Consider the following 22,908-nt stretch of genomic DNA (forward strand, 5'->3'; position numbering starts at 1 on the left):
CCCTTTTCCCCCGCTCCTCCTCCCATGCCTGTCTCAAAGGATTTCCGTCTTACCTGGCACAGCGTTCCCTGCAAGGACTTCCGGAGGCTTCTGCTGTTGTTCTACCAGCGTTCCGCGTGCGCGCGCAGGCAGACGTGCGAGCTGAACAAGGACATGCATCTCCATCGCTGAGAGTATGTGCGACGCGCCCCTCGCACAGATCCGATCCTGTAGGCTGATCTCTGACCACTAATAGGAAGATTTATGAGTGATTCCTAACGCAATGCCGTGCAATTCGACACACGTTGATTAAACTCTGCCAATTGTACTCCAACTCGTGCGAGTGTTGGCCTGGAGACTTTAGGAGAATTGGTCAGTGACAGTGAGGGGAGATTGGAGAGAGCGCTTCAGAAACGTTTTAGAGAGGAGGGATCTGTCTATGTATTCAATAATTTGTCACGTGGGCCACATTTCTAAATGATAAATACATTGCACCTCTACTGATATTCATGGTGAAATATATTTCACACATGCAAATATGTTAGAAACCGTGCAGCCAGAGTTAATCTGAAGCTGTGTCCAGGGCACACTGAAATTTCAACTATGGGAATTGGCGGATTTTCCCATCCCTATACACACACATGCAGAGGCAATGTTTACAGTGGTTGCATTCCACCGTAGCATATTTTAGCAACACAATTTTGCTATTCCTGTCAAAAAATATATATTTTTCACTCTGTCCAGCTCCCCTCTCCTCTGCAAACCTCTGCCATACTCTACTCCCAGTAACAACCTGCCTAACAGATACCAGACCAGCAGAGAGAATATTTTCCAACCCTACTGTTCATATCACCGACTGTTGTTTACGACCCAGAGCCAGGGAGAGACGGGGTCGCAACCCTTTCCAAACAGAGCTGAAGTCAGGAGAGACTGGGAAAGATACCAGCACTGTCAGCTGCATGGAGAATCATCCAGCGAGAGGGCACAAACACACACAAACACACACACACAAACACAAGCTCAGAGGCCCACGCACGCGCTCATCTACTACTTCTGTGACTACAGACATTACCAGAGCTATGAGACAGACTGCAAGTCAGCAAGGCTTTAATCCACGGGGAACACAAGCGCACATGCATTCTTGCCACACACACACACATACTCACACACACACACACACACACTCACTCACATGCTTATACACATATGCTCACGCACACACACACACACACACACACACCCTTGCGCTTACACTCTTTTACACAAACAGTATAATGACAAGCTTGCATCCAGTGGACTCAAACATAGACATGAAAGCGTGTCAGGGCAAACCCGGAGCACACTGCACACAGTTACTGTACGAGCTCAACGAGAGGACCTCCAAGAAAAGAGGTCAGAGAGATGGAAGGACGGAGAGAAAGACAGAGAGAGAGAGAGAGAGAGAGAGAGAGAGAGAGAGAGAGAAAGAGAGAGAGAGAAAGAGAGAGAGAGAGGTAGAGACAGAGAGTTCTCTGAACTGGAAGTGAGCCTTCCATAGCCCAGACTGGACCCCGGTGGCCAGCTCAGCACATTTAAGACTTAAGAGAACCTTAAGTGGGCCTTCAAACACCCGGCTGGAACACCAAACAGACAGCACTGACCTTCCTAGCAGTCAGATGGAGAACGAGAGAGAACGAGAGAGAACGAGAGAGAGAGAGAGAGAGAGAGAGAGAGAGAGAGAGAGAGAGAGAGAGAGAGAGAGAGTAGGAGGATGGGAAAGGAGAGAGGGATGAGCAATGAAGTGAAAATTGCCTGTGGCCCCTGGTTTTAATTGAAACTTTTGACTCCTTCATTTGGAGTTTGCAGCTAAATCTTTAAATCTCATTCATGCAGCGCCTAGCTGTTTACGCCGGTCCAATGAGAGACAGAAAAAGTGAGGGAGAGAAAGTGAAGGGGAGGGAGAGAGAAACAGGAGAGGGAGAGAGAGCTATAAAACAACATTCGGGGCCAGCCGCCGTTTGAATGTGCTGGTTTTTTTCTCTGCCATTTCATTTAATGGCTTGAGCGTCCGCCTAAATATTGTGTGGAAGTGTGGAAAACATTTCTGTCCCCATTGAGCTGACCTGGATGAGTTCTCTCCCTCCCTTGTGACTGCGATTCAACAGAGGCAAGAAACAGAAGGATGGAAGGATTCAAATATTAGCGCTTTATTGCGACGGTCGAACCACGCAAAGGTATTTATTTGGATGTACTTCGCCCGCAGAGTTTGAAGATGCTATTGATTGACCGCTGACCAAACCGAGAGGTGAAATCAGGCTTGAGCTTCCTAACCTCTGAACCCTGTGGATGGCTGTGGGGCAGAGGCCACTGTCAGGCTGGTGTGGGAGCAGTGGAGCTGAGCCCTAGTTGGGATTGAGTGATTTGTTTATTCATGCCGTGTCTTGGCTGGGATATCAGAGTCAGCTGGAGAAGGGAAACAGGTGGGGCGGTCTTCTATGAAGACAATTAAACACCTTGGAGGCGCTCAGCCAAAACCTCCCTCCCTCCCTCCCTCCCTCCCTCCCTCCCTCCCTCCCTCCCTCCCTCCCTCCCTCCCTCCCTCCCTCCCTCCCTCCCTCCCTCCCTCCCTCCCTCCCTCCCTCCCTCCCTCCCTCCCTCCCTCCCTCCCTCCCTGCCTCCTCCCTGCCTCCCTCCCTCCTCCCTGCCTCCCTACCTACCTCCCTCCCTCCCTCCTCCCTGCCTCCCTGCCTCCCTCCCTCCTCCCTGGCTCTCTGCCTCCCTCCCTACCTACCTCCCTCCCTCATTCCTCCCTGCCTCCCTCCCTCCCTCCTCCCTGCCTCCCTCCCTCCCTCCTCCCTGCCTCCCTCCCTCCCTCCTCCCTGCCTCCCTGCCTCCCTCCCTCCTCCCTGCCTCCCTCCCTCCTCCCTGCCTCCCTGCCTCCCTCCCTCCTATGTTGACAGAGGGTACAGCTCAAGGGTGGTGCCAGGATCTGTTGCTGAAGGGCATCAGATGTGATAACCATCACTAGTTGCTGACACCGAAAAACACAGGGGCCAAATAAATGCACTCCTCCCTTGCCCGTGTACGAGATAAAACTTGTTTTCAAATATGTCTAAGCTTCACTGGAGTTATACAAGGCGACCACCCTACACCTAACATCCTACATGTGCTTGTGGCCTAGTGCCGAATCAGGGATAGGGCTGAACAGGGGCGATGGATGGGTACATTTCGTCTTTGAGAGTGGCACCTTCATTACTCATCCTAAGTCATCACTACAACCACACACACACAAACACACAAACACACACACACACACGCACACCAGCACGTCCCGCTGGGGTCTAAAGACTTCTAAGCTCCTCTCACGTCAACTCAAACAGGTTCTAATTACAACCCACAAGATGGATATTATTATGGTCCTTTTAATTGCCAGATTTCCCCAGAAAACGCTTCACTGTCACTCTGCCGTCCTCAAAGAAGAGATTATGCCCCAAAACAGAGTGGAGCAGGCTTCACACCACAGAAAACAGCACGGCAAATCTGTCAAACCGGCTAATTATTCCTATTGAAAATCCCAAGCTTCATTTCCCTAGGCTTACGTTGAAAATAAGTCGTTTGTGGCGACCTCATCCCTGACTTTCTGAAAAGAAACATTAAATTCATCATTTGCCGACCCCACTCCTTTTTCCTCCCTCTCTCTTTTTTCCTTCGTCTTCAATGTACATCTAATTTTCAGCATTTTTCGTTCCAGAGGAATGAGCTTAATTCTAATGCATATTAGTGCATAACAAGCTGGATATCCACACCCTCTCTCTCTTTCTCTCTCTCAGACACACACACACACACACAGACAAAGACACACACACAGACACACACACACAGACAACGCTAAACCAGCTAACGCAAACCTACACAAAGCAGAGGTTAGAATGAACAGCACTGTGCTTCTACAGCTAGCAAAGCTAACACCAGAAGACACAGCAGCAGTCAAAAGTATCGCTCTCACATTATCGAAGCTAATGCGATTAGCGCTATGCTCGTTGTCCACCATAGGAAATGCAGACAATACACTTATGAAGTAGAAAGGCTGCTTTTCCCAGCACTCCAGAGCAGGGGAAGCAGTGAGTGGACGTATGCACAGGCTAGTGTTGGAGCAGCCATAATCCAGTTATGAGTGTAAACATATGGGAATACATTTACAGTCAAAACACCCCCCCCCCCCTCGCATTCACACACACACACACACACACACACACACACCAGCAGACACCTCATATTCCTATCAGCACTACATACCAGGCCATAGCAAGCAAGACCAATTCCATTTCCATGTATTTTCAGAAAGAAAAATCCTATATATCCTATATACAGTACCAGTCAAAAGTATGGACAGATTTTTCCATCCAAACTTTTGACTGGTACTGTATTTATATCTTACACATGTATGGGACTGACATGTCTGGTCATCCCAATCCCTGATTGGCTGAGTCGCAATGGAACTAGCACCAAAACCATCGACTACACACAAAGTGTATATCCGTGACATTCGAGAACAAACCTCCCGATGTGGAATGTAGGTCTGTACTTAGCTGGTGGAACATGTCAGCAACTGTGTGTGTGTGTGTGTGTGTGCTTGGCATTTCCTCAGCAGGCTTCCTAAGCCTTTGTACCATGGACGTTTACTCCTTGTTCAAAATGTGCGGCTACACAGCTCATGGCATATGGATGACAGGTCGGGTTACGTGCCGTGCGTAGGTGTGTGTGTGTGAGAGAGAGTCTGACCTGAGTGTTGTGCGCTAACACAAACTGTATCAGTTAGACCCGTACACTATTTATTTAAGATTCTTCGATGTCTCATGTATGCACCATGCTGCCACAGTGAAGTCCTCGTGGAGGTGAACATGGCGAATGAAACCCACTCTGATTCTGATCCTGCACATCTCTCCTCCCACAACCTGTCGCATGTTGTCAACCATGACCAATATAAGACTTTATTTATATAGTATTGCAGGCTCTATGATCTGACCTCACAGACACGTTGCAGATTGCATATCAACTTAATTAGCCACAGATACAGACAGATGTATTCATAGAAGTACAACTCGTAAGCATTCGGTGCTTGCTGGATGTGCTTCGAAAATGTTTGATCCGTCCTAACTTTCCGTGCTTGTTTGTAGTTTTATCCTGAGGGACAGCGATGGCGGGACAGCGGGGTAAGGTAAATGTCAGTCTTTGTCAGTCTAGCGCGCGCTGGATTTCCCCAGCGGCTAGCCGTCATAACCCCGGGAGTCCTGCCCAGTGGGATCTCTGAGTTTTCTGGTGAACAGGTCAGGTAACAGCCTCTAGTGTCCCTCCGCATGGGAATAAGCCATCATGACTGGACTCTTCTACGACGAGACTGTAAACATGGACGTTCACACGGTTTACCAGATTCAATTCTCTTGTTTAGAGCCTACAGGGCATTTCACACAGTATGGAGCGGTCCACATATAATCGTGTGTCATCGCAAAGTCTATCTGACGTACTTTGTCGCGCCTATTTCAAACAGGAAGCATCTCACACGACCCCACGCGAACAGAGCACGCCCAGGGGCGGCACGGGGAATCACGCGCCGCTTACCAGGCTTCCCGCTCCTGAGAGAGCTACGCTCTCAGCTCGCCCCCCCCTTCGCCCCCCCCTCCCCCTCCCCGAAGACGCCTCGCCGTCTCACCCCCTCATCCATCCCTGCCTGCCTTCCCCACCCCCACCCCCACCCCCCCGCCCCCAACCACCCACCCCACTTCAAACAACCTCCCCTAGAGGGCACCCCCCCCCCCCCCCCCCCACACACACACACACACACACACCTGGGAGTGTCCTCCACCTCCAGTGGTGGAGCTTCACGGGAGAACAGGACAGCGCGACTCTCGTCGTCGTGGCATCGTTATCGTTCTATTATTAGCGCCCCGGGGCGGCGGCGGCGGCGGTGGCTGAGGGCCCGCGGAGACGCTCCACAGTGACAGATGACTGGCTGGTAATTGGATGTGGAGGACGGGCGCTCCCGACACGGCCACGTGCACGGCCCCGGTCCGCGAGCCGGCCTCCCCTCCCCGACTTGCAATTAAATAATCCCCCCGAATCCCAGAAATAACATTTCTCCGGGAGGTGGCAAGCCGATTACGGGGCGGAATGATATTAGGGCTCGCATATAAACAGAATGATTACAAGGAGGGGACCACATCAGAGATGGAGAAAGACGGGGGTGGGGGTTGGGGGGGTCTGAGTCCGGGGAAAATAAGTTAAGCCGGAACAAAAAGATGGTCTTTTTTCTCCGTGGCTCTGTGTCTGCAGTGTGTGGCCACACTGCTTGGTGTGCCTCCGACACACACAGAGAGCTGCCAAACGGATGCTGGAGACGGACCTCGCACCTCACCGGCTAACACGCACAAACCGACAACAACAACAACAACAACAACAGCAACAATGAAAAGATGAGGCAGAACATTGGAGGAACAGAGAAAGAGGCAGCTGTGAAAACAGTGCTTCACACCATCGCAGGAGATTTGAGGGGAAATATGGTGCGATTCTCTACCGCTTTCTGCTTGTCAGTGCTGCTAATGCTGGTATGGGTTGAAAACCCACTGTTGGCAGGCATACAGAAACACATGCCTGTTAGCAAACACATGCACACACACCTGATACAACAAGCACAAACTTATTTGCAGTCAGTTTGCATATTTACAAAACATACCAGTCAACAACACCCCCTCCAGACCGTCAAACTTGCCCAGCCCTCTCGCCTTAAACTCTTACAATCAGCACAGCTTGAATGAATAACATATCATGAAACAAAAGTGTGTGTTTCTGCTCATTGCTGTATTTCTTAGTGCGAGGATTTGCGTGACATGCTCTGACACCTATAGCTGACAGCTCAGTGCCAACTTTGTAACACAAAGAGACATGTGGTGTAATTCAGAGACATATGGTGCCAAAAAGGAACAGAGGCTAAAGAGATGTGAAGATCATGTGAGAGAGGGAGGAAAAGAGAAGAGAGAGAGAGAGAGAGAGAGAGAGAGAGAGAGAGAGAGAGAGAGAGAGAGAGCCATTGATTTCCTCAGGCTTCACGGTTGGTCATTGATTTACAGATGGGGGTGATGGGCTTTGGAGCATAGAGGTAGGAGTTTGTGTGTGTGTGTGTGTGGTGGGGGTGGGGGGGGGGGCTTACTGAAAGGACAGGGCGATCCTTTGAGACGACATCCGTGACATGCCGGACCGCCCGTTTGACATGAAGGGGGAGGATAACCATCAGCTACGTGTGTGTGCACCATTAGGTGCTTGCTGAAGCTGTGTCTGCATGTGCGTGTGTGTGTGTGCGTGGTGGAGCATGTGTTTCATTAGGCAGAGTGCTCTCAGCATCTTAGCTGCTCCTTCTTTGTTTCTCATTATTTCCTCTGTTCAGATCATAAGCACTCCAAAGGATGCTGCTGCATTCTCCTCCATGGCTGGTAAGACACGCACTCTGCACCCCCCACCACCCCTATCCAACCCCCCCCCCCCCCACCCCCGCTCGACACAATAACATCTATGCACACACACACAAACACTCGCGCACATGTAGACAATAAACTCAGACTACATATTGCCAAGCAAACCAAATTTCCCATTCCCTCTCTATCTCTCTCTATCTCTCTCTCTCTTTCTCTCTCTTTCTCTCTCTCTCTCTCTCTCTCTCTCTCTCTCTCTCTCTCTCTCTCTCTCTCTCTCTCTCTCTCTCTCTCTCTCTCCCTCCCTTCCTAACTCCATCCCTCCTTTTTCCCTGGGGCCCCCTATAAAACTGTTGGTTATGTCCCAGCTTTGAGTTTTAGATGGCGAACAACACAAGTGTCAAGTCTCTCTTTAATAATGGATTAATCCACATATATATGTATGGAAATATAGATTAATAAGGCTTTGACAAAGCTTTGCTCAATTTTTTTTTTCAACTGCTGTGTTGGATCAGGGAATGTAATCCAAGATAATGCTGGTAAGAACTATATGAAATCAACAAGAGAAAGCGAAACAAGAGGGATGGCAAACAAGGGAAGAAAAGAGATAAATCGAAAACATGAGGAAAATGTAATTTCTCACCCCAAACCATCTGCTACTCCATGGGATAATCTCTAGATGATTTTGATTAATATTAAAGTCACCCCAAGCCCCATGAGGTATTAAAAAGTGGGCCTCTTTTTCAAATAAAGAAGAGTGATTTAAAGGTGATTTTGGAGAGTTGTGGACGCCTGGAACAAGGTGAAACGTGTGTGTGTGTGTGTGTATCTGTCCTCACCCCATGTTGAAACGCTGAGGGATTTAACATGATTTATGCAGGTCTGGCGTGACTTCAGATTCCCAACATGTACGGGTGAAGGACCCATCATTCAGTCTCTCTCTCTCTCTCTCTCTCTCTCTCTCTCTCTCTCTCTCTCTCTCTCTCTCTCTCTTCCATAACTACTGTAACTTCTGGAGAGTTTGGCCATGTCCGAAAAAAAAAAGTAAAAAAAAACTTTATCCTACAGCGTGTCGTAATTTAAGAAGAAGTGAAGTTCTGTGTTTCCTGGCCCATTGTCATTCAGTCGGAGCATAACGACTGGAACAAATCACCTGTGATTCACCTCGCCATCGAAAGTTCCCTCGCTTGTCCTTCTCGCTTCCTTCCTCTGTCGGTGGGAAGACTGCACTGTGTGGAGCTGGGCTGACAGTGTTCTAGTAACATCGAAAAAGGAGGTCGCGAAGAGGCGGTGACTGATATTGGAGAGACCAGTGGGCTTGCCCTGCTCTACCTGTACAGTGGACCGAGACCACACACAAACACCCATCTGATGGAAGATGTTCCGGTGTCTGAGGTGCCTGTGGACTGAACCGTTGGGTCCTCATCAGGCATATCCAACAGCCCTCCATTGCGCAGTGACCCTCTCCTCCTCCTCCTCCTCCTACCCCTGTTCTTAGGGTACTGTATGTGTGACAAAAACGAGGGATGGAGGAGATAAGATAGAATCAACAGGGAACATCCTAAAGCTGGTCTTATGGCATTACCTTGCAAAAAGGGCTGGCCTCACTGAACCTACAAATATGATGGCTTAGATTTAAGTCTTTAAGCGTGGGTGGGTGGGGGGGGGGGTGATGATAAGAAATTGAGTAGTGAGATTTGTGTGTGTGTGTGTGTGTAAATCAGTGTACATAGAGTAGACTGTTCACAGCTATCCCTCAGATTAAACACAGATGGTTAGGCTTGGACAGTCTTGTAGCAGAATCCATGGGATGGTGATTGTTGCGTTCGATTCTTATTTGCAATCATTGTCTGGTTCTGTTTCTGCCGAGGGCGTGGGTGTAGGGAAAGCTTGTGTTCATGTATGTACGTAGGTGTGTGTGTGTACGTGTCAGTGTGAGTTGTGTGTTTGTGAAGATGTGTTTGTGTGTGTTAGTGAATGAGTGTGTGTGTGCATGCGTGTGTAGGTGTGTGTATGTATGTTGGCGGGTGAATGTTTGCGGGTATTGTGAGTGGATTTGCAGGCACATCATCCGGATTAGGATGCTCTGTTTTGTCAGCTCATCAGAGGCGCGGAGGCGCGCGCAGGGGCGTCTTTTGTCATTATGTCAGTCTCTCTCTCTCCATTTCCCTCCCTCCCTACCTCCTTCCCTCCCTCCCTACCTCCCTCCCTCTCTCCCACGTCTTCCTGTGAAACAAAGCGCAGAAAGAGTTTGGTAAACAGGCTAGCTCAGAGACAGCGTTTATCAAATCAACATAAACAAATAAATAAAGGACAATTACGAGACCTGCGTGTGGGAGTCACATGAGCTTAAGGGCGGAAGGTCTTTAAAATGTTCCAAATTCTTTCCAAAGAGTTTAATCTAGTAATTGTTTGTTAGCCAACACCCATTTGCCTTTTAACCAAAAAAAGAAAAGAAAAAAACGGTACAAAATTGTTTTCTTTTGGCCTCTCCCGTAATGAGCTCTGACCTTCCCAAATAGTCACCTGAGGGGCAAAAAGGAGACAAAAGGAAGGTGCAGAGGTACTGCTCTAGCCCCCCAGGCTAGCAATCAGCGCCTGAGTCAACACAAACAAAGAGACAGGAAACAGACACACCCTTAGTTTGGCACACCAAGCCTCCAAACCAGGTGTGTGACTGTCTCCAGGCTTAACTACTGAACCTAATCTCTTTTTCTTTTTCTCCCCCCTCCCCCTTCCTTTTCTTTGCAGCATGAAGAGAGAAACACAAACCCTGCTTCCCTCCTCTATCCTTTCCTTTGTTTTAACTATTTTTTTTCCCCCCAGGTGTCAAGTTGCCTTGAGGTTGAACGTTTCGTGTTTTTCTTTTATGGGCTGAATGGAGGTCTGTTGCCTTTGAGTCTCCCCTCTCATTGTGACAGTGTTGTCATTATAACCCGGCCCACCCCACAACCATCTCCCACTGTCCTCAGCCGGTCTTTTGTGCGCTGATTTGGGGCCTTTGTTGAGTTGAAAGGCTGACTCAGAGGTAAACGGCTTGTGGAAGAACGAACGGAAAGAAGACCGGCATACGTATTTAGACTTGTGTCTTTGACACCTCAAGGTGACAACAAACCATGCACCTGGCACACCCGAACAGAACATAAGAGTGTGTGGGTGGGTGTGTGTGTGTGCATACGTGGGTGGATGGTATGGCAACGGAGCACGCATGGGCCTTTGTGTGTTGAGTGTGTGTGTGTGTGTGTGTCCACAAATTCAATGATGTCGTAGCTTAGTGAACTTCCAGTAAGAAAATACACTAGCATTAGCAACAAGTCAGGGAAAAGAACTCTGAAGGTATTTGTCAAGTCAGAGGTGACATGACACTTCAATTACCACGTGCCAGTGCATATTCATCGCAGCACAAGGGGGAAATGGCACGCAGCACCCAAAATAATTCCCAGACTGTCATGTGTTTTTGTTTTTCCGTTTTGCTATGAACCTGGGCAATTTATTTCCTGACCTAGCATTTTGACGGTGACATGTAATTTCACTACGCACTCCGACTTCAAACCGCACTGTTCAAAGAGGGAGAAGGAAGGGGGGGGGGGTCTTAGGAGAGCAAGATCAAGGAACTTTTCACGAATGAGAAGTGAAACATCTGTTTTCGTCGATTCTATGTGACCACATACCTTTTTAAGCGTGTTTGTTCTGCGTGTCCGAGTGTGTGCGTGAGTGTGTGCGCGCGGGGGTTGAATTACGAGTGTGTTTCGGCACAGACGCGTGGAGAAACTGAAAAAAAGACAGAGAAAAGACAGAGAGAGAGAGAGAGAGAGAAGAGGAGAGAAAGAAAGAAAGAAAGAATGAAGGAGACCGGAAGGCCCCCTAAATGGGTCAACAATGCTTGAGCAAGTAGCCTTGCATCCCAGGGACAGGAGAAGAGGGGGGAGCAGATATTAGCAGCACACACCCGCACACTCTTCAAATGGCATCATTCAGACACACTTTAACACAGATAGTTTACCGAAACAATCTGTGAATTTCACACACGACTGGGTGAAAGGGGTTTGAATTACCTTCTTAGTATATTAAGAATGCATTCATTCATTTCACAGATGCATTTCTCCAAAGGGATTTACAGCATAGGGGGGTTTAAACCTGGCAACCGCTCGATCTGCAGCAAAGTCACTGGCTTGACCAGAGGCACAGAGCATAAAACCTTTATGCCTTTTGAGCGACTCCAGTAGAATAACATTTAACTCATCTGACCAAATGGAGTCCCACGCAAACTAAAACCACACTGAGCCGCCATCAAACCAGCACAAGTCGTTTGGCAATTGCGGCAACATGACTATGCCGCCTACGATTTGAACGAAGAGAAGAAAAAAAAAAAAAAAAAAACGACTACTTTAGTTCTTTCAGTGCAGCCGTCGGGCCTTCATTGAGACGCACCTGACCCTGAGCCACTGCTGTTCAGGGAACTGTGGGACTGCAAAAAACAACTGCATAGGAAACCATGTGGGGAGGGTAGTGAAATTCCTAATGTAGAGAAACGAGCGAGGGTTATTGTGCCCCTAGGATTGACTGCTGCTCCGGCTTTGAAAGGTGAGGATGGCTGATGTTCAATAGAACACTCTGTGTGTGTTTCTCATGTGTATGTGAGTGAAAGCTCTGTATGTACACACACATATACACATATATATATATATATGTATATATATATATATATATATATATATATATATATATATATATATATATACAGTACATACAGAGCTTTCACTCACAAAAAAAAAAAAAAAGACAAGCAAAAGACTCGTCAGTGTCTGCTCACTTCCTGTGTGCTTACAGGAGCGCTCGTGTGCCACGAGTACGTGTGCTGCATGTGCTGGTGCGCTTGATATGAGCCCCCTCCAGGTCAGGAAGGTGGCGGGGCATCGCGGGGCCCCGGCTGCATACGCTCTCTCGTGCCTGGACCCCCCAGCACAGCGTCGCTCCAGGCTACAGGGGCACCTCCACAGGGTACAGCACACAAGCTTTCATCTTCCTTCCTGTCTCCCTCCCTCCATATCAAAACACATGATCCCCCATCCTCTGAGAAATAGAGGGGGGGAAGAAAAGAGAGAGGACGAGAGAGAGAGAGAGGACGAGAGAGAGAGAGAGAGAGAGACAGAGACAGAGAGAGAGAGAGAGAGAGAGAGAGAGAGAGAGACAGAGAGAGAGAGGGGACGAGAGAGAGAGAGAGAGAGAGAGAGACAGAGAGAGAGAGGGTAGGGGTGGAGGGAGAAAAGAGAAGAGTAGAGGGGGGGGCAGATAATCCTCTTCTTCCATTGTTACACCCTTTCATCTATTTTTATAAGGCGGAGAGGAGGGAAAAGGGAAAGAGAAAGAGAGATGCGGAAAGGAGAGAAGTAAAAAAAAAACTATCCGCGCCAGTCTGTGAACGTGATGCATCTTTGCCTGTGCGCCCGCACACACACACACACACACACAGTCCCTCCTCTCCGGCTCACAGCCTAGTCAGTAATACATCTTGATACAGGAACAGATTGATATGGTCTCACTGCCAGGGTGGGGAATTGAATAAAAAAAACCCTGCAAACAGAAACGGAGAGAATGTGTCCGTCCGTTTTTTTCTGTCATTCCTGTTATTATTTGGAGTTGCCGCAGTGGCTTTGCTGGGTGGTAGAGAGGAATGTGTGATGCAATCAGACATGCCCCCCATCCAGTCACATCCCTCATTCAAATTGTTTCAGTGACACATATACAGGCAATTGCTCCTGTGATATATCCATGTCATGTATCTATTCACACACACGCTGTTATCCGCCGCTTGTTTAAAGTTGCGCTGACTCTGCTCCCAGTGTGTAAGGACGCCCGCGGGGGGGTGGGGGGGGGGGGGGCGCTCCGTTTCATGTCGATCAAAGAACACCACATGAAGCGTGTTTAAACGAGGAGGTGTCAATTAGCGTCCGTGCCGGATGATCTTTGTGACGTCTCGGCTATTTGGGGATGATGAGCAGCGCGCGGGGATGACAGGACGACGAGAACACACAGGTCGGGAACCACAAATTCCGAGAGGTTTCTCGCGGGGAGAAGCTTGTTTGTGCGTGTGTGGAGGGCGAGAAAGAGAGAGAGACAGAGAGAGACAGAGAGAGAGAAAGTGACGGAGAGAGAGAGAGAGAGAGAGAGAGAGAGAGAGAGAGAGAGAGAGAGAGAGAGAGAGAGAGAGAGAGAGAGAGATTATTAGAATGTAACCACTATTCCGACAGCCTGACGATACCATACTGTTCCGGCAACTTAGAGAAGGAATAGCTAAAGGTTAAGGTAGCCTGCTGTCAGACCAGAAAATATTCTTTCACACCTAGTTGTGTGTATACAGTACTGATGTGAAGTGAAAAGACCTCCACCACACACACACACACACACACACACACACACCACACATATCCACACTTGTGTTCCAAAAGGTCAGCGGGGCGTGGAAATGTGAGGACAGCCAAACTAAAGCACACACACACACAAAGCACACACACAAACACACACAGACTAGTCCTCACATAAAATATGATGTCTAAGGTCATCACATCTCAATTTGGTTCCAGCTTGTTTGTCTAAGGGCCAGGAAACCAATGTTGATTACCTACGTATTCAGGCCATCTTTGAAATGGTCTGCAGTCTCGTAGATGTGATTGTTTGCTGTAATCATGCAGACATTCCTTCGATGCCAAATGAAATTGCCGGCGACTGGAAGTTGTCCAGGATGCCAAGAAACACAAGCATACACACACACACACACACGCACACACACACACACACACAGAGCTAAGAGTGGAAATAATTAATGTTGCCAGCTTATTAGTCTCTGGCTCTGCACCTTTTGCTGTTGAAAAGTCTGTGTGTGTGTGTGTGTGTGCGTGTGTTTTACCGCGCGCGCACATTTTCTTCAGTCTGCCTGAGTGTGGGCATGTCTCAGAACCGAAACACGGCGCTTGTGTGTGATGTGTGCGTCTGATAGAAACCCTTTCATTCCTCTCCATCTCCCTTTCTTTCCCTATTCCGTTTGTGTGTGTGTGTGTGCGCGCGTGTGCGTGCGTGGGTCCGCCTGTGGCGCCGTGTATCTCCACGGCGCGCTCCGCCAGCAGCCTGTGTTGTGAGAGAGCCCCTCCTGAGCCCCCCACCCCCTCAGGAGGGACACAGCCACGGCAGGGCGAGCTGCTCTCCCTTCCTCGCACATATTCCCCTCGCCCCAGAGGCCTGCCATGCTAATGCGGCGTGGGGAGGAGACACACACGGACTCGCACGAGCACGCAAACGTGCGCTCTCAATCGCACTTGGATCCTGGGAAAGGGAGGGAGGGAGGGAGAGAGAGAGAGAGAGAGAGAGAGAGAGAGAGAGAGAGAGAGAGAGAGAGAGAGAGAGAGAGAGAGATGATACATACTACACACACACACACACACACACACACACACTAGAAAGGGCACTGCAGCTGGCAGCTCTTTGTGTGCCTAGCCCGTGGGCGCGGTGGGCTGGGCGCCATGCAGTTCACACAGAGAGAGAGAAACACGGCGCCCACTGTGCCCCCCCATCTCTGCCCATGCCCCCCACCCCCCGGTGCAACAACACCAATCAAACACACGCTCTCCCCTGCCCCTCTACCCTCGAACACCCAGCCCCTTAAACCTGTCTAGAAGACACGTGTGTGTGTGTGTGTGTGTGTGTGTGTGCGCACTGTCACAACAATGAAAATGCATCAATGTGAAATAATGAGGGGGAAGGCGAGAAGGAATATAGCAAATGACAGCGATTCGTTTTAACAGGGAGAGTAGGGAGTGGGGGGGGGTGGGTAGAGGGAGGGAAAACATGGGAGATACACGGGCCAGAGATGGAGAGAAGGACGAGATAAGGGATGAAAACGAGAAGGAAAAAAAGACGAGAAAAAAAAAAAGACGAAAGTAAAAAACAAACGTTAAGGCGACACATTTCAAACCAACAGCTGCCTGGGAGAATGATTTCGCTCCCGGATAAGCGAGCACCAGTGCGTTTCGGAAGCGTGCCAAATTGCCAGTCGCCGCTTGGTTGCACCTAGAAGGCCCGTCCACGGGCATGGCGGCAGGCACGGCGGCAGCGGTCCTCATTGACAACACAGTCATGCCTCCGCTTGGGTCTGGGAGCTCTGTGCTACGCTCTCTCTCTCTCTCGCTCTCTCTCTCTCTCTCGCTCTCTCTCTGTCTCTCTCGCTCTCTCTCGCTCTCTCTCGCTCTCAGTCTCTCCCTCTGTCTTCGTCTCCTAAAAGCTTCGGACCGACGCGCTTGCGCTCCAGACACGATTGGGACCGCTTGGTTTGGGTGACGGTGTCCGCTGCCCTGTTGCAGGAGAGTGAACTGGGTGGCCTGTGTAGATATCCCCCAAAAACAACATCTTGGACCTCACACGGTGCTTCTCTGTGAATTAGCTTCAGTTTGGCCGCTGCATCCCTGATCCACACTGTTGCCAGTGGGTGTCAGTCTGATCAACACTACAGAATACCACTGAATGTGTGTGTGTGTGTGTCTGAGTCTGTGTGTGTTTGTTGTATATCCTGAGCAGCTGAAGCAGTCCTCTGAAACCACTGTTCCACCATTTTAGGTATTTTGGGGGAAGGATTCTTCTGTATTATCTGCTTGATTTCCCCTGAAGAGTAGTGGCTAATGTATGCGTGTGTGTGTCTCAGTCTGTCCCGGGTCTAGCGCTCTTGTCCTGCAGGAAGTGTTATGTAGGCGCACTTGATTTGAATACCTGCCCGCGCTGTCTGGGCAGTCATCAATCATGGCTGTCGTCAAGAATTACCACCTCGCCGCTAGCAGGCAGTTCTCTCCATATCACCCTCCTCGCTTTCTCTCTGTCTCACTCCTTCACTCTCTTCTCGTGAGAAATGAAAGAAGAAGGAGAGGACCGAAGAGAGAGAGGGAGGCTACGAGATAGTCGAGGATGGGGAGGGGGAGGGGGGTGTAGTATATGGAAGCAAAATGCATAATCACATACACCATACGGGCATTACTGATTGAGCTAAGGAGTGTAAATGTGAAAGCTCATTCATCATCTCTGGCTGATTTCAATTCGGATGTATGTGCAAACGCTTTCGACTCTTTGCCTCCCCCTTTCACAGAGAGCACCAACACAATGACCTTGGTGAAAGCAACACAACAGACTAAAGTGAGAGAGTAACATCCAGATGGATGGTGAGAGGTCTAGGAGTGTGTGATTTTCTACTACGCTGCTTCTCACAGGGGGTCCTGAAGCCTACACACACACACACACACACAACACAGACGGTGAAACGCAGACACACACACACACACACACACACAGAAAAGGCACCGTGCAAACACAGGGATGCCACTCAGCCAATCTGTCTCTTCCCATATGTGCGTACCTGTGTGTCTAAGTGTGTGTGTGTGTGTCTGTGTGTGTGTGTGTTCTGTAACAGAATGCCATCTCCATCTACGACTCACACACTTTCCACCAAGTTGGAAAAACACACCCCAGCACCAGTACTGCAGAGCTCTTGAAATATGAATGGCTTTAATTCAATGGGCTCACTTTACCATCTGGCCCTAAAATTGGGATTGCCTAATGAACAGAGGTTTTTTTCTTTTCTTCCCCAGCACGCACGCACACACCGCGCTAACACCAACATAAGCGGCACTTTGACGGAGAAAACTGATTAGAAAATAACAAAAGTGCTGTTATCTATCAGGTCTTTCAGGTGGCTGGAGAAGGGTGTCACGTGTTATGGTCCTTGTTTACCTCACCGGTTGAAACCTCGGAAAAACTAGAGGGACAGAAGAAGAGAGAAAGAGAGAAATAGTCTACACTGCAGTCAGAGTGACATGCTACACATGCTAATGCTACTACCCAACTCCAAATTCCATAACAAACCCTTTGATAGTGTCTAGTCCTGCATAGCGTGTGTAGTTAAAACTAGACGTAACTAGTCCTTTAGCCATTCATGCTAACAAGGCGAATGGCTATCATATGAACCTAATGGGAAGAACCACAACCACACAAACCAAGGCTCGGACGTACTGACTCCTGGCATAGCTACCGTGTAATAACCCATGGCCTTTAGACCCAAGCAAAACACCCTCAAGCCTAATCAATATTATATCAAAACCTTGCGGGGGATGTCAAAACTGGGAGCAACTGCCAGGGTCATCCATGTAATACATTCACACATAATTTGAGGTGGAAACCAGTTATTCCAACGAGTGCTCCTCAAAAATCAACCCTTGCGGAAGGAGGCATACGGCACTTAGAAATCCATGAACAGATTCAGCAATCTGACTCGTACCCATTGCATCAAATGTGACGGGCCTTCCTCCGGATGTGTGACCCTATAGAGTTTGACTCCTGACACTTGCCATTTGTGAATAACTAATGACCAGGGTGTGTGCGTGTGTGTGTGTGTGTGCATATGGGGGAGGATCTGATGAATAAGTGAACACACAGCTGTGCTTTAGGCATCTGCTTCATGTACATGCTCCTTGGATGAGGAAATACAGAACAGAGTGATGCTGAAGATACCCTACCGCAGTAAGTGCTGTAGAAGATTTCGAATGCATATTACAGTGAGGTAGTCGTCTTGTGCAGGAGCACACAATATAGTCTCCACATGTTCCCGACCTGTCTGCTTTTATCAAACTTCCCTTTTCTTTTTCGAACAGAGATTCGGAGACGCCGGGGGGCCAAAAGCACTACACTCGCATCGTACCACCTCAACTAAATGCGTGAATCTCCACGAAAACAGGGAAGCAGGTGAGGCTATTGAGACGTGTCCATCGTGTGCAAGCGCGTACGCAGCGTTTCCAGGGTCAAACGCAGGTAAGGATTGTCGCGTCGCATCCATAATGATTCCCAGAGCTAGCTCCCTCAGCTTCCACACAGAGGTGAGCCAGAGTACTTCATTGTAAAATAAACAGTGGAGCCGTGTTTTTCGACGTTCCCTACGGAAGCGGGGAGTACTGACCTTGTGGAGGGATGGGGAAAATCAAAAAAACACAGTGACTTATGTACAAGCCCAGGGACCCCGACTGCATTTACGGAGAGAGGTAGAGAGAGAGTGGGTGTGTGAGACAGAGAGATACACTGAAGGATGGATAGAGTGACGAAAGACATTGAGAGTACAGGTTAGAGAGAAGAAAAAAACGGGAGGGAGGGAGGGAGGGAGGGAGGGAGGGAGGGAGGGAGGGAGGGAGGGAGGGAGGGAGGGAGGGAGGGAGGGAGGGAGGGAGGGAGGGAGGGAGGGAGGGAGGGAGGGAGGGAGGGAGGGAGGGAGGGAGGGAGGGAGGGAGGGAGGGAGGGAGAGAAGGAAGAATAGAGAAGAAAAATAGATGTGAGAAAGAGATACAGATAGACAGAGAGTGAGCCAGAGAGAGAGAGAGTGGGAGAGTGCGGGGGGAAGAGAGTGTAACTAGGTACCAGAGGTGGATGAGTAGGTAGGCTGCAGCTGCACATCGATTGGCTGATCATCGATTGACAACAACCGAGTTGGTCGAGCGGCGGGATTTCCCCCATGACTCGCCAGAGTGAGCTTTCCACTCTCCGAACGCAACCCTGACACCCGCCCCAAGGACACCAAAACAACCTCACAGTCAGGGACCCGGGAAACCACAGGACACGGAACAGTTAGATAATACTCCTCTGATGTCCCATTTTTAAAAACCTCCACATCAAGAATGAGAAAAGCCTTCATGAAATCAGGAGTTAGAAAAAGCCCCCACGACCTTAATCCTGAGCATTCTGGTCCGAACCGGTGCAGAGGGGAAACGTCTCAGCAGGACCACGCAGAGACACCAGGCAGCATTGCTGCTCCTCTCAGGCTACATAATGAGCACGATTAGCTCGGCCTAACGAGAAGCCTGTATGGCTCTGCGCCCATCTGCTAACTCTTCCTGCCTCGTTTTCGTAGGCTTTTAATGGGCATCGTGCTAGCTTGGCGCTGAATGTAGCACCTGGTAGTCTGTGTGCTCAGACTGAACGAAAGGTTGCAGCGATTAGGTGAGGGCAAAAGTCGCAAGCCGCATTTGTTTGCCCTTCCACCTTTAAGTCAGATGGCTGAGCGGTTAGGGAATCGGGCTATTAATCTGAAGGTTGCCGGTTCGAGTTCTCGCCGTGCCAAAAAATGACGTTGTGTCCTTGGGCAAGGCACTTCATCCTATTTGTCTCGGGGAGAATGTCCCTGTTCTTACTGTAAGTCGCTCGGGATAAGAGCGTCTGTGAAATGCGAAAACCTGAGTTATGTCTGGACATGGTTTGATAGATACAAAGAGGAGGTATCTCCTTCTCACAAGGTGGGCTCGATTTACTGATTGAGGATCAAACAGACAGGTTTGTAGCATTGTGATGTAGGTTGGGTAGAATTGTCGGATTGTCGCAGGCTGACAATAAGGACACACCTGCAGTACACACACATGCCCACGTGTAGACACAAGGACACACACACACAAGCTACAACAACAAATCAACTGATCCCTTTAAAGATAGCTAGAGGCAGTTAGAGCTGCACAGAGAATGATTCATCTGCCTTGCTATGTTTGACCTTGGGACAATCCCCTCCTAGAACCAAGCTAGCAGGGTCCACAAAAAAAGATAAAAGGAGATTCACAACTTAACTCTCGGTTACTGTAGTAAAAAATAGTTTGCCAGCACTTCAAAGGCCAAATCTTTTGGATGATGTGTATATGTGTCTTTTGGGGTCTGGTTTGATTGATAGGCAGATCACAGATCAGATCTAATCTCCCTGTCGGGTATTGATTCCCCCAGTCCAATTACTTTAAGACAGCCTAAATTGAAACGAGCCTTTAATTGAGGCTAATTTGGCTCTTAAATGGGCGGCCATTGTCTGAATGCAAGGTCTTAAATACCCAGAGGGTAGACCCTCAAGCCCACGCTCTCAATTTCACATCCAAAGCCTTTTTAATCTACATTAAGGCCCAAATGTTCCCTGCAAATGGCAGAGTTAAAAGGTAATTTAGCCAAACACTAAACCATGTCCGTTCTGTCTACCACTGTCTGGCTCTGTCATGGTTCACCTTTGAGGTCAAAGCCTTGTCCTTCTGTGACGTTTGGTCCTCTGAAACGTCTTTTCTTAAAAGGTTCAGTCCATGAGAGTGTCAGTAGTAAATTCAGATCGAGGCCACTGCCTGTCAAATGGCTAAGGTCACGCTACAGCTGAAAGAAAAAGCCATGGATCAGAATAAACCTTTTCCTCAAAAATTCCAGATTCATACTGTTCAAACCCTCTTGTCACTCTGTCTTGAGAAAATGAAATGCCAAGATTTTCATGTGATGGGTTTGAAAACCCGAATCTATTTGTCTCTAGTATACCTTTGAAGCGCATTGGACTTCAGTGGCGGAAACCGGTACTGTCTCTTTAACCCAGAACATGATCTTCTGGAGGAAGCTACCCAGTTATCCACTACACAAACATTCGTCCTGTTCCTTCCTGTCCAGCTCCCCCTGGGTCCTACATCCATCACATGACACTCTCAAAGCATCACTTCCACCTTTGCTCAGCTGGACAGGGCAAACCATTCTGTCTTGCTAAACATAGGGGGTCGTACAACTGGACCTTGGCTAGCGCCAAAGTTTTCACTGTTTGTGCAAACTTTGATAAGTTTGGAAGCGGGTCAAAAAACAAATAAAGATCAAGTAGAGATTCCATCAAGGCAATATAAAATCCATATACGCATTGATCAAATGGAGCAAGGTGGGGCACAAGTGGGTTGGCTTATATTCATATGAGTTGCATATTCTCAAACAGCCATGAGTAAATTATGCAGGTCCTCCAGAAAAATCCAGTTTGATGGACAGAACTGCACTGTTAAAGAGAACACAGTCAGTCAAGCAAGCCCGTCCGAGTGATTTCAATTGGCTGCTCTAGTTCCTAGAACACACCCCTTGACGCTGCGTTGACGCAGTCTTTGAGGCGCCGCGGGTGTCCAAGAGGCACATCTCACGCCGTCCATAACCCTACCTTTCTCAAAAGTGCAAACTGGACACAGGACCTAGCGTCCTCAAACCCTCCGACGACAGTGCGCACCCCAGCGCCGACTGGCTCCCGCGACCGCAAACACTAAGCACCTACGTGTGTGTGAGCCGTGTCTGCATGGGTATCTACCTACAGCTATGTACCTCTCCTTAAACAGTATGTGTTTTGTTATTTTCATGTATTTGATTTGATTCATATCGTTTTTTTTTTTTTTCTTTTTAACTCTTATCTCCTTTTGTGTTTGCCCCTACCATTTTCCATATGCTCTGCCTCACCGACACTGCCATCCGGCGTGGTCCTCTCGTAGCTGTCCTCGGGCAGGGGCAGGGCCCCCAGCCTGGGGCCGGAGGAGCTCTTGCTGCTGGGCGTCTCCGACTCGTCCAGCCCGCTGTCGTAGCAGCTCTGCAGCGATCCCTGGTGCGGGTCCTGGGGCTGGCTCACCACCGAGAAGGTCACTCGGCGGAACGGCTACAAGAGAAAGGACAGGTCTGGGGGTCACTGGACTGAGCTGGAGCGGACCTCCGCTGGGTCTGGGGTCGGGGTGCGGGGGTTGGGGTGCAGGGATGGGTGGAGGGCAGGGAAGGATTCAGTTTTGTTTTGTTTTGCAGTGGGATATGGGTGGCTTTTGGATTGGGGTGAGGGGGATTGGGGGGGGCGAATTTGATGACACAGCCAGGAAAAAGTAAAAGTGAAAAGTAAGGGGACTATTACTAAATAAAAGACGAAGAGAAGAAGTCCAAAAGTAAAACGTCGCCTAAGCATGTCACTCCACTATCTGGTACCAACAGACCACATCCTAAACAACCAAGCTAAACACCCAAAAGGTGCGACGAAAAGCTAAAAGTTGAAAACAATCTGTCTGGTTGCTAACAGGAAGTGCATTTCAATCGAACATCTTTGCCAACATACCAGCCCCATAGGCCTTGTTAATGGAGTCTGTGGGAAGGATATCATGTAGGAGATGAGCCTGTGTTTAAAGCCTGTGGGAGCCTGTGAATATGGCAGCTGCCTGGTGATGTGTTAACCACCGCTAAGGAGGACTGAAGGACAGGGTGGCCTCTTTCACTTGTTTACTTGCAGACCAAAGCAGGACAAGGTGAGCAAACAGTATCCCTGTGGGAGGTACAAGCTAACACCAGAGCAAAGGCATATAAACAGGATGAGTGCAAATAGACACTGTGGGAGCTGCAAACACACACACACACACACGCACACACACACACGCACGCACACGCTCATGTACAAATATTCGGACACATACAAACATGTGCAAGGTGTACGACATCTGTTTTCACCCAAACATATTCCCTGTCAAAATACACCCTGACACACACACACACACACACACACACACACACACAGAGAAATACATACACTTGGAGTACAGAATGCTGATATTAGAGAACGGAAGGTTACTGTTTACTCAAACTGTATTGAGCGGTGTATGCTAGCTAAACACTGACTGAACATGTCATT

At 49.0% G+C, this 22,908-nt stretch overlaps 1 protein-coding gene across 1 annotated transcript in view; it reads right to left on the reverse strand.

The window, feature by feature from the left end:
- pcdh7b (protocadherin 7b) overlaps positions 1-22,908 on the reverse strand; it is a 104,682-nt gene that overhangs the window by 31,574 nt on the left and 50,200 nt on the right. Inside the window, exon 3 of the mRNA XM_084692123.1 lies at positions 21,684-21,900. Coding sequence (XP_084548249.1) covers positions 21,684-21,900 — 217 coding nt within the window. The remainder of the gene's footprint in view (positions 1-21,683; positions 21,901-22,908) is intronic.

The sequence above is a fragment of the Hypomesus nipponensis genome, chromosome 25 (genome assembly GCF_054491055.1).
Source record: "Hypomesus nipponensis isolate SF chromosome 25, ASM5449105v1, whole genome shotgun sequence".
NCBI classification, from domain to species: domain Eukaryota; kingdom Metazoa; phylum Chordata; class Actinopteri; order Osmeriformes; family Osmeridae; genus Hypomesus; species Hypomesus nipponensis.